The 13,130-nt window shown below is 39.9% G+C and overlaps 1 protein-coding gene across 3 annotated transcripts in view; it reads left to right on the plus strand.

Moving 5' to 3' along the window:
* Positions 1-6,155, plus strand: part of bab1 (bric a brac 1) — a 319,917-nt gene extending 313,762 nt beyond the window's left edge. Inside the window, exons 2-4 of one of the 3 annotated variants that reach the window (XM_073981811.1) lie at positions 2,396-2,453; positions 2,567-2,991; positions 3,123-6,155. In XM_073981811.1, coding sequence (XP_073837912.1) covers positions 2,396-2,453; positions 2,567-2,991; positions 3,123-4,385 — 1,746 coding nt within the window. In that variant the 3' untranslated portion in view covers positions 4,386-6,155. Of the gene's footprint in view, positions 1-2,395; positions 2,454-2,566; positions 2,992-3,104 lie in introns of all 3 variants that reach the window. The other 2 variants (XM_073981809.1, XM_073981810.1) reach the window with 2 other exon arrangements.
* The last annotated feature ends 6,975 nt before the right edge of the window (positions 6,156-13,130 follow it).

Below are 13,130 nucleotides of genomic sequence, written 5' to 3' on the forward strand. Positions count from 1 at the left end.
TAAAAAATCCACGTTTTGTGGTCTTGGGAACCTTAAAAATATTATTTAAAAAATCCACGTTTTGTGGTCTTGGGAACCTTAAAAAATATTATTTAAAAAATCCACGTTTTGTGGTCTTGGGAACCTTAAAAATATTATTTAAAAAATCCACGTTTTGTGGTCTTGGGAACCTTAAAAAATATTATTTAAAAAATCCACGTTTTGTGGTCTTGGGAACCTTAAAAAATATTATTTAAAAAATCCACGTTTTGTGGTCTTGGGAACCTTAAAAAATATTATTTAAAAAATCCACGTTTTGTGGTCTTGGGAACCTTAAAAATATTATTTAAAAAATCCACGTTTTGTGGTCTTGGGAACCTTAAAAATATTATTTAAAAAATCCACGTTTTGTGGTCTTGGGAACCTTAAAAAATATTATTTAAAAAATCCACGTTTTGTGGTCTTGGGAACCTTAAAAATATTATTTAAAAAATCCACGTTTTGTGGTCTTGGGAACCTTAAAAAATATTATTTAAAAAATCCACGTTTTGTGGTCTTGGGAACCTTAAAAAATATTATTTAAAAAATCCACGTTTTGTGGTCTTGGGAACCTTAAAAAATATTATTTAAAAAATCCACGTTTTGTGGTCTTGGGAACCTTAAAAATATTATTTAAAAAATCCACGTTTTGTGGTCTTGGGAACCTTAAAAAATATTATTTAAAAAATCCACGTTTTGTGGTCTTGGGAACCTTAAAAAATATTATTTAAAAAATCCACGTTTTGTGGTCTTGGGAACCTTAAAAATATTATTTAAAAAATCCACGTTTTGTGGTCTTGGGAACCTTAAAAAATATTATTTAAAAAATCCACGTTTTGTGGTCTTGGGAACCTTAAAAAATATTATTTAAAAAATCCACGTTTTGTGGTCTTGGGAACCTTAAAAATATTATTTAAAAAATCCACGTTTTGTGGTCTTGGGAACCTTAAAAAATATTATTTAAAAAATCCACGTTTTGTGGTCTTGGGAACCTTAAAAAATATTATTTAAAAAATCCACGTTTTGTGGTCTTGGGAACCTTAAAAATATTATTTAAAAAATCCACGTTTTGTGGTCTTGGGAACCTTAAAAAATATTATTTAAAAAATCCACGTTTTGTGGTCTTGGGAACCTTAAAAAATATTATTTAAAAAATCCACGTTTTGTGGTCTTGGGAACCTTAAAAATATTATTTAAAAAATCCACGTTTTGTGGTCTTGGGAACCTTAAAAATATTATTTAAAAAATCCACGTTTTGTGGTCTTGGGAACCTTAAAAAATATTATTTAAAAAATCCACGTTTTGTGGTCTTGGGAACCTTAAAAATATTATTTAAAAAATCCACGTTTTGTGGTCTTGGGAACCTTAAAAAATATTATTTAAAAAATCCACGTTTTGTGGTCTTGGGAACCTTAAAAAATATTATTTAAAAAATCCACGTTTTGTGGTCTTGGGAACCTTAAAAATATTATTTAAAAAATCCACGTTTTGTGGTCTTGGGAACCTTAAAAATATTATTTAAAAAATCCACGTTTTGTGGTCTTGGGAACCTTAAAAAATATTATTTAAAAAATCCACGTTTTGTGGTCTTGGGAACCTTAAAAATATTATTTAAAAAATCCACGTTTTGTGGTCTTGGGAACCTTAAAAAATATTATTTAAAAAATCCACGTTTTGTGGTCTTGGGAACCTTAAAAAATATTATTTAAAAAATCCACGTTTTGTGGTCTTGGGAACCTTAAAAATATTATTTAAAAAATCCACGTTTTGTGGTCTTGGGAACCTTAAAAAATATTATTTAAAAAATCCACGTTTTGTGGTCTTGGGAACCTTAAAAATATTATTTAAAAAATCCACGTTTTGTGGTCTTGGGAACCTTAAAAAATATTATTTAAAAAATCCACGTTTTGTGGTCTTGGGAACCTTAAAAAATATTATTTAAAAAATCCACGTTTTGTGGTCTTGGGAACCTTAAAAAATATTATTTAAAAAATCCACGTTTTGTGGTCTTGGGAACCTTAAAAAATATTATTTAAAAAATCCACGTTTTGTGGTCTTGGGAACCTTAAAAAATATTATTTAAAAAATCCACGTTTTGTGGTCTTGGGAACCTTAAAAAATATTATTTAAAAAAATCCACGTTTTGTGGTCTTGGGAACTTAAAAAAATATTATTTAAAAAATCCACGTTTTGTGGTCTTGGGAACCTTAAAAAATATTATTTAAAAAATCCACGTTTTGTGGTCTTGGGAACCTTAAAAAATATTATTTAAAAAAGCCACGTTTTGTGGTCTTTGGAACCTTAAAAAATATTATTTAAAAAATCCGCGTTTTGTGGTAAAAGTTAATCTCACTTTCTATTTTTCATTCAATTTCAGGCAAAACTGTTGGAAAACTCACACGCATGGATGGGTGGTTCTGGTTCATCAATAGCAGGTTTGTATTGCAGATGAAACTCCTTCATTTTCGCCCTTATCATTTATGTCTCTCCTTATATTTCTTTCGCACTTCCTCCTTTCCTCATCATTCCTCTCTTTCGCAACCACCAGCAGATAGTTACCAATATCAGCTGCAATCAATGTGGCAGAAGTGCTGGAGTACCAATCAAAATCTAATGCATCATTTACGTTTTCGTGAACGGGGACCATTGAAATCTTGGCGTCCGGAGACAATGGCCGAGGCTATATTTAGCGTTCTCAAAGAGGGTCTCTCCCTGTCACAAGCTGCACGTAAATATGACATACCATATCCGACATTTGTCCTCTACGCCAATCGGGTGCACAATATGCTGGGACCCTCCATAGATGGTGGTCTTGATATGCGGCCCAAGGGTCGGGGAAGACCCCAGCGAATACTACTGGGCATTTGGCCAGATGAGCATATCAAAGGTGTTATCAAAACCGTTGTCTTTCGTGAGGGTAAAGATATCAAGGATGAGGGATTAGTACCACACTTGCCATATGGAAGACATTCGGTAAGTTTTTGTGTAACAATCGTACTGAGCAATTTCCGAAAGTTTGTGTGGCGAACAGTAGAAAGCTCTAATGGTGCATTGTTTTTTTTTTTTCTGCCTATTTTCTTTTTTAGCCTATTTTCCCATTTCAGCAAGAACCTAGTGTGGGTTATCCGGGTGTGAGTGCCCAATGTCCCAATGGTATACCTGCACCCACACCTACTGGAGATCAAATGTCCCAGGAAGCAGCAGCTGCGGTGGCTGCAGTGGCCCACAATCTGAGGCAGCAAATGCAAATGGCGGCGGCCCAACAGCAGCAACAACAACAGCAGCAGCAACAACAACAGCAGCAGCATCAACAACATGGCCCAGAAGGTCCAGGTGGTCAAGGTCTTTTTAATCTCCCACCGCATTTGGCCAGTAGTGGTGCCCTGCCGGTACCTTCTGGCCCAGGAGGCATGATTTTACCCAAGACAAGCATTTCACCAGCCCTTAGCTCAACATCAAGTTCTGGTGCTGTTGGCCCCATGATGGGACCCCGCCATGCACCTTCACCTTGTGGCCCTGGACTACCTGTCATGACACAATTGCCACCTAGTGTGGCGGCAGCTTTACACATGACCGGGTCTCCAGCCTCAAGATGTGATCCCAGTACACTTCTAAGTCAGCAACAACAACACCAACTGCATCAATTTCACCTACAACAGCAACATGCAATGCATCAACAGCAGCAGCAACAACAACATAAACATCAGCACTCCCATCCCTCACACCAGCAGCATCAAATGGGCGTATATGGCCAACATCATTTATCCTTGGGTCACTCACCCAGTGTAACGGGGATGGGAATGTCGGGTACATCCTCTCACACACACCACCTTCACCAGCCATCATCGACGGCCACAACGACAGCATCTTCCACAAAATCATCATCGTCCACAGTTTCGCCTTTAAGGCGCACCAGCAGCCCACCCAGTGTCTCACCACTGACCGAACTTGGCCTTGAAATGGCCTTTAAACCTGCACGAGCTTTTTCACCATCGCGACTATTTTCCGATGATATTGCCGATATTGTGGGTGCAGCAGCAGCGGCCGCAGCAGCAGCATCATCATCATCAGCGGCGGCATCATCCACCTGCACTACAACGGCCACAGTGACCACAGCCACCATAACAGGGTCCAGTTCTTATAGTCTACCAGCCACATCAACTTCTTCCATAGATACATCTCGACAACTGGAGGGTGGAGCAGTGATACCAGCATCATCCAGCGTCACAAGTATGGGCATTAGCTCATCATCACCTTCATCCATAGCCGCCACAACGGCAGCAACTGTTGTAACTTCCGCCGCCAGTAGCAGTAACATAAGTTCCACGGGCATTAAACTCGAACCCATAACTACAAGTAGCGAATAAGAATATATTGGATATAAAACATATACACATACACACGGAAAATACATATACATTACAAAAAATACTAACAACAACAGCATTCAAAAATCAAAAGATGTTAAAAAGTATTATTTTCGATTTTTTCGATCACTATTATCAATTTGAAAATTATTGTTTCAGTATTATTTAATTTGTGTAAATGTTATAGAATTGTGATTTAATCTATATAAGAGAGTTTGAGAGAAAAAGAGAAAAAATTATGAGGTGTAATGATTTTTGTAGATGGAAAAGAGATTTCATAACTATGCCATAAGGAGAGCACGGTGCTCTTGATCCAAATTTAGATGGAAGGTGCTTACACCTGGGAAGTTTTTTGCGGATTCTGAAACTACAATGTTCATAGATGGGAAAAACAAAAAAATCGCCGGAGCGCTTTTTAAATAAATCGCGAATCAAGTTGAAATTTTTAGGGTTTTTTAATAAATCGCGATTCAAGTTAACATTTTTTAGGGGTTTTATAGGTTTTCACGATTTTGCTTGGAAACCGTAAGTTCCATCGAAATGGGACTAAAGAAAATGTTGTAGCAATGAAAATTCTCTACAAGATTGGTTTTAATGATATCTTCGTAGTTTTTACCGTTATTGAGATATAGAAGTTCAAATTAGGACAATAGATTGAATGTATCGCCTCCTTCCCAACTAAAACTTATATATCTCACAAATGGTACAACCTAGGAAGGAATTACGAAAGCCAATCTTGTAGAGAATTGTTACAGCTACAACATATTCTTTAGTCCCATTTTGAAAGGATTTGCCGTTTTCAAAATAAATCCTGAAGGCCTTAGAAAAAAAATCTGAAAGTTTGATCTGAACCTCTATGTCTCAAGAATGGTAAAACCTAGGAAAAAATCAATTAGCCAATCTTGTACAGAATTTTCATTGCTGCAATTCCATTTCGATAGGACTTGCGGTTTCCAAGCAAAATCGTGAAAACCTAAAAACATTATAACATAAGGAGCCGATACAGTCAACCCATTGTCCTAATTTGAACTACTATATCTGAATAACGGTAAAAACTACGAAGATATCATAAATGACAATCTAATAGAGAATTTTTATAGCTACAACATTATCTTTAGTCCCATTTCTATAAGACTTGTGGTTTCCAAGCAAAGTCGTGAATACCTTAAAAACTCTTAAAAATGTTAACTTGCATCGCGATTTATTTTAAAACCGTTCCGGCGATTTTTTTAGTTTTTTGATCTTTCTCATTTATGAACATTTTAGTTTCAGAATCCGCAAAAACTTTCCAGGTGTAAGAACCTTTCATTTAAATTTGGTTCAAGAGCACCGTGAGCGGTTTATGGATAGAAAACATTGGGTGGGCTGTCAAGATATCGTCGAGCACTTCCTCTAGAATTTCTTCCTTCTATATTTTCTTGGGAAATCTTCAATATTTTGGATTGCTCATAATATGTCCTCAGTCAAGAATTTTAATGTCCACAGCATCTATCGGCAAAAAGGGACATACGTGAGCGGCTGAGATGTAACGGGTGCCGTGGATAGGAACATTTCAGGAACTGTTCAAGCCTGACCTTCCTCAGGGAGTATTACGATATGGATTATATTGCTTAATGCTGCGCCAACATGATCTCCAGTGAGTCTTCGTCATCGTCGTCGGATTATGAAACTCCCCGGCAATCTACACAACAGCAGAACCAGTCTCAGACTTTAACAACTCGTACTGCTCTTCCAGTTCCTGAGAATGTGATATTCATGTACATTAACTGCGATGGTCATCGTGACAAGATCAATGAGATCGTGAATTTTATGAGCCGAAAAAATATAATGGTCGCGGCGATTCAGGAAACGAAGCTAAACAACAACTGCAGTCTTCGAAATTGTGATGGATACAACATTCTTTGCCAGGATCGAACGAGAAGTTGGGGTGGTGGACTTGAATTCTTATTGCATTATTATTGACCAGTCTATCCAGTACAGGCCTATCTCGCTTGGGCGAGACGAGCCGATTAATAATGTTAGAAGGAAATAACCGGCTACTCCTAGGAGATATCAATGCGCATCATAGGCTATGACATTCAACCCTAGGGAACGACTAGAGTGGCATAGCGCTGGCTGAGAAAATATATAGCTGAGGTCGTCTCTGCTATACAAGACCCTAATCGAGGCTATCTATGCTATATAAGACCTCAGCTATGCTAAAAAAGACCCCAACTCAGGTCATATATTCTATAGAAGACCTCAACTGAGGTCATCTATGCTATAGGAGACCTCAACAGAGGTTACCTATGCTAAAGAAGATCTCAATTGAGGTTCACATTTTGCACCGCGAACAAGAACGCACCCACCAGGATTATAATATGGCCTAGCCAACGCAATCGTCGCATCTCGATACGTTTAACTATATTCATGTCTTTGTATAGCTGATATAGCTCGTGGTTCATACGACGTCGATATTCACCGTCAACGCAAATCGGCCCGTAGATCTTTCGAAGAATTTTCCTCTCAAATACACTGCCTTATCTGCTTGCGCAAGTACCCATGCTTCGGAGCCATACATTAGCACGGGTAGTATCAGCGTTTTGTATAGTGTTATTTTTGTTTGACGAGATGTGGCTTTCTTTTTAAATTGCTTACTTAAACCATAGTAGCATCTGTTGGCCAATACAATTCTTCTTCTTATTTCACAACTGATGTTGTTTGTTGTGTTTATGGCAGTGCCGAGGTAGACGAAGTCTTTAACTACCTCAAAATTGTAGGTACCAACTTCCACAGTTAGTCCGAGCTCTATGGACGCTTTGCGCGTCGACACCATCAATTTGGTCTTTTCGCCGTTTACCGCCAGATCCACATTCATTCATCAGCATAAGCAAGTAACATGTGGGTATTGGTGTAAATTGTGCCATTTCTTTTGACATTTGCATCTCGTATTACCTTTTCCAGCAAAATGTTGAATAGGTCACACGAAAGGCTGTCTCCTTGTCTGAAACCTCTTTTAGTACAAAATTCTTCGAGATGTTCTTTCCAATTTTAACTGAGGACCTAGTATCAGTTAAAGTCATCTTACAAAGCCGGATGAGCTTTGCGGGGATACCAAATTCAAACATTGCATGGAATACCTTTGATCGGAGGAGACTGTGGAATGCTGCTTTATAATCGACAAAAAGGTGATATGTGTCGATCTGCATCTCTTGGGTCTTCTCTAGGATTTGCCGCAGGGTAAATATCTGGTCAATGGTGGACTTGCCAGGTCTAAAGCCGCATTGGTATGGTCCAATTATCTCGTTGACCATAGGCTTTAGTCGTTCGCACAATATCCCTGACACGATCTTGTAGGCAATAGGGAGTAGACTTATGCCCCTATAGTTAGAGCATACAGTCTTATCTCCCTTCTTGTGGACGGGGCACAGGATACTCAGGTTCCAATCGTTGGGTACTCGTTCTTCCTGCCAGATGGTGCTAACTAGCTGATGAATACACCTTATCAGCGTGTCGCTTTCGGTTTTGAACAGCTCGGCTGGTAAGCCATCGGCTCCAGCTGCTTTATTATTTTTCAGCCGGTTCATTGCTGTTTTTACCTCATCTTGGCCGGGCGGTATACATTCTATACCATCTTCTGGGATTGGATCTGTGGTATCATCGTCTTCGCTACTATTGGATACCAGCAGATTGGAGAAATGTTCCTTCCATATCCTGAGCTATCTGTATCTGTTACCAGATTACCTTGCTGGTCTCTACAGGAGGATGTGCCTGTACCATGCCATCTGTTTGATGTTTCACTCTTTGGTAGAATTTTCGGACTTCATTCTGTCTTCTGTACATCTCGATTTTTTCCATTTCTCTCTTTTTCTTGCGATATCTCTCTTGTGCGCTACGCGTTGCTACTGATTGTAAAGTACCGCTTAATCCATACTTGGTTACCAGAGACCTCCACAAAGGAATTCATGGTATGACCAGGAGTGTCGTGCTGCTACCGAAGAGAAAAATGCGGCATTTCTCTTCGGTAGCAGCACGACACTCCTGGTCATACCATGAATTCCTCTGGTCTCTGGTATCCAAGTATGGATTTTGCGGCTGTTTGCATGGAGTGGGCAATATTTTGCCATTGTGTTGTTATGTTATCCGGACAAGGAGTGCTCTCATTAAGCAATTGGGCTAGTTGAGTGGAATATGCTGTGGCTATCTGTTGTGTTTGCAGCCTATCGATGTCCAACTTCCGCGTTGTGTCTGTTCGTGATTTATTTGCTACGTTTAGACGGGTATGTACCTTTGCTGCAACAAGGTAGTGGTCCGAGTCTATGTTTGCACCTAGGAACGATCGTACGTCCAACACGCTTGATGCATGTCTTCCATCTATCACAACGTGATCAATTTGATTTCTTGTTCAGTGATCTGGCGACAGCCAGGTGCCATTATGAATATCGAGATGCTTAAACCAGATACTGCTTACTACCATGTTTTTTGCAGCTGCAAAGTCTATTAGCCCCATACCACTGTCAGATGTTTCACTTTGGAGACTGAAATTTCCGACTGTTGGGCCAAAGATATTCTCCTTTCCAATTTTGGCATAAAAATCGCCTAGAATGATTTTAATGTCATGGGCAGGGCAACGGTCATATGTTTCTTCTAAGCGCTCGTAAAATATATTTTTGGTCTGTTCGTCCTTTTCTTCAGTGGGAGCATGAGCGCAAATAAAGCTGATGTTGAAGAATTTAGCTTTTATTCGAATTGCAGCAAGTTTTCATTCACTGGGGTGAAGCTGGATACAAGATGTTTTAGTCTCCGACTAACTACAAATCCGCAACCAAACTCATGCTTTACGTCATGGCAGCTACAATACAGTGCGTCACCTTTAGGTGTTGTTGTGACGCCTTTCCCAATCCATCGTATTTTCTGTATGGTAGTAATAAACGCCTTGTACTCTTCAAGTACCTCTGCCGATGCGAAGACTGCACCTTCTCTATAGAGAGTGCGAACATTCCAGGTGCAGATCATGGTCCTTAGAACGTTTGTGGGGTTCGTCAACTTTAGAGGGGTTCGTTTTTCTTTTCTTTCGTTGTTTCATAGTAGGCTGAGTAGGCATGAAGAGGAGGGTTACTAACCCGACGCCCAAACCCAAGTTTTTAACATTCTTATGGGTGAACGCGCGGCACATGTTAGCTCACTACCTTTAACGGGTGTTAAAGGCAGTTCCCCAGGTGACACCACGGGGAGGTCAGTGTCCACTTGAGATGAAAGAGGGACCAAGATAAATCCTGGGCTTTGTTATGTTAAAACCGGTCAGGACCGTTCCTTGGTATCTTCCATCCCCTACGTCACCCAGTTCACCTGATATATCCATCGTATTACCTGGGCCCTATTCCACGAAACAACTTATCAACTTTTCCACAGAACCCTTATTTTTGATAAGTGATACGTTAAGTTTGCTAAGTTTTCAAACAATGTTTGCTCTCTTTTTGATTTCTGTTCCACAAACGTCCTCTTCTGCTAAGTGAAAAGTTGTATCTGCAAAGTGTATTTTGCTAAGATTGTGCAAAAAAATTGTGATATTTCGTTCCATAGAAAACTTTGCATTTTCTTTTTGCAAACCAAATTTTGATAAGTTTGCCTAAAATTTTGCCTAACCATTTGCGGTGTAAAGTAAAGTTTTTAAAACCTTACGAGGGGAGATTTTGTTCGGAATAATTAAAAACACGGTAATGATAAGAAATTACAAGGATCGAATTAATTTTTCCGAACTTCCACCCTCCGAATCACCCCATCTGAGCTTCCCCTCTCCGAACTTGCTCCCTAAGAACCATCGCCCTCAGAACTTCCACCCTGCGAAGCACACCCTTCTGAACTTCCAGCTTCCTGTCAACAACCCCATTCCGAACTTCCAACTTCCGAACCACCCCATTCCGTACTTCCACCCTCCGAACCACCCCCTCTGAACTGCCCCTCTCCGAACTTCCAACCTAAGAACCATCGCCCTCAGAACTTCCACCCTGCGAACTTCCAGCCTACGAACCACCCCATTCCGAACTTCCAACCTCCGAATCACCCCATTCCGTACTTCCACCCTCCAAACATCCTCCCTAAGAACCATCGCTCGCAGAACTTCTACCCTGTGATCCACACCCTTCTGAACTTCCAGCCTGCGAACAACCTCATTCCGAACTTCCAACCTCCGAACCACCCCATTCCATACTTCCACCCTTCAAACATTCACCCTTGGAAACCCGTCATATCCCTTGGGTCGGACCATCTTCATATCCATAAATAGACCACCCGACTTTATAACCTCTGAACGCCATGCTTTCATTAACCATGGAAAAGCTAATTGCCAAGGATTCAGTGAATTGACTAACCAACGGTTCAGAGAACTGCCCACTCCCTCTGATGTTCGGGTAGCAGAGAGGAATTTTCGAGACATCATCACTGCAGCAGCCACTCGACATATTCCTGCTGGTCGAATACCTGAAACAGGACCTAATTTCTCAGCAGAGGCGACGGGATTAGCAAAAGAGGGTGATGAGCTTCGGCGCACGAACTCTAATGATTCAAAGTCAGAGAACTGACAGTGGAAGTCAATAGGTTAGTCGGTGAACACAAGAGGAAAAAGTGGCTAGAACATCTCTATTGGACCCCGTTGTAGCAAATTTTGGACAACGGTTAAGGCGCTATCGAACCCTGGTAGCAGGGATGATCGGACATCTGTCATGTTTAACGGCGTGCCTATGACAGATTCGAAGAGGTGCTCGGGTTATTTCTGCCGACAATTTATTAAGCGCCCCGCCTCGTTTGCGATCTCTTCCCACCGAGGAAGAACCACTTCAATTTACGATGGGTGATGTTGTAGATGTTATCCGAGGTGAGAGCATCTAAAGTGCTGCAACATCGGAACCGGTTACAGTAAATTGTGGATTACGATTAAGGCGCTATCGAACCCTTGTACATCTGTCATGTTTAACGGCGTGGCTATGACAGATATGAAGAGGTGCGCGAGTTATTTTTACCGACAATTTATCGAGCACCCTGATAACGATTGGGCGAAGAGAAGTGCTTTACGTCGTTTGTGATCTTTCAACGGCGTGTCAGTAACTGACCCAAAGAGGTGCGCGTGTTATTTTAACCGGCAGTTTATAGAGTACACAGAGTTATGGTGGCACTTGACCTATCGAAGACCTTCGATACCGTCAACCCTGCCAAGTTGTTCCAGGACATAGAGAAGACCACTCTACAGATATGTTTGAAACGTTAGATAATCAACTGCCTCTTTTTTCAGGAGTAATTCGAATTATTTTAATTGTAATTCGAGAATTCTATTTTTAATTAATATCATTTCATTTGTAATTCGAATTATTTAACTTGTAATTCGAATTATTCCATTTGTAATTCGAATTATTCCATTTGTAATTCTAATTATTCCATTTGTAATTCGAATTATTCCATTTGTAATTCCAATTATTCAATTTTTAATTCGAATTACTAATGGAATAATTCGAATTACAAATGGAATAATTCGAATTACAAATGGAATAATTCGAATTTCAAATGGAATAATTCGAATTGCAAATGAAATAACTCGAATAACAAATTGACTAATTCGAATAACAAATGGAATAAATCGATTTTTAAATGGAATAATTCGAATTACAAATGAAATAATTCGAATAACAAATTGACTAATTCGAATAACAAGTGGAATTATTAGAATTACAAATGGAATTCTCAAATTACAAATGAAATGTTACGAATTACAAGTAAAATATTTCGAATTACATCTGAAAAAGGTGTATGTGTGCGGACGCCAGTCGTGTGTGGAATTCTGAAGCAAGAAGTCCAAAACCTGTAGAGTGGAAAAGGGAATTCCCCAAGGTGGGGTGATATCTCCGGAACTGTTTAACTTCTACCCTAAATTCCACCCTACAGACGTTATAGAGATCGTAATGTGTGCGAATGATTGTACGATTCTGGGGTCGGATCCTATCGTCTATGACATATGTATGTGTTAAAGGTCTTCCATCTGAGGAATATGGAAATATCCGCAGTGGACGAATATTCAAACACGCCAAAATGCCGCCCTGAGGACAGCAGCAGGGAGCCTCCTCATGACAACAGGAGACCATCATCATAAGGAGACGATGGTTTTATCGGTGCATCAGCGCAACAGAATGTTGTCAATTCTTGGGTGCTACCGCCGTGAGCACCCCTGTCACCATTTAATAGACAACCACCCATGCACATCAGGAAAGATCTTCATGATCTAGACAGGCTTGGCTAGCATTCACACTGATGTGGTCATAGTGATTGACACAATGTGATTGCCGTACTTGGAGAACACCACCTCACCCCATCCATCGCAGCAGAAAAACGCCAGCTGCGAAGGCAAACACGAGTGGTTTTAGCCCAGTTAAGATCCGAACGATGCAGCCGCTTCAATTCGTATTTGGCCCGAATTAATGCCACGATACCCAAAACATGTTAAGTTGACTAGCTAACCCCACTCACCTGCAGTGATGCCAGATTTGCCGATTAATCGGTATTTTGCCGATTTGACGATTTTGGCTCCCGAAAATTAACCATTTGCGAAGAAACTTATCTGGCATCACTGCTCACCTGTCTCCTGATTCTTTATGGGTGCAACGTTTGTTGAATTTTTAAGTCTGGATACAGAAGAACCAGAACCTTATAACTGAAATAATACACGAACAAGTATGCAATAGATAAGTATGGTGCCCTTATCGCTGGTCTAAAACAAGG

This window comes from Musca autumnalis, unplaced genomic scaffold, assembly GCF_047663935.1.
Source record: "Musca autumnalis isolate F117 unplaced genomic scaffold, ASM4766393v1 scaffold_4, whole genome shotgun sequence".
Lineage (NCBI taxonomy): Eukaryota > Metazoa > Arthropoda > Insecta > Diptera > Muscidae > Musca > Musca autumnalis.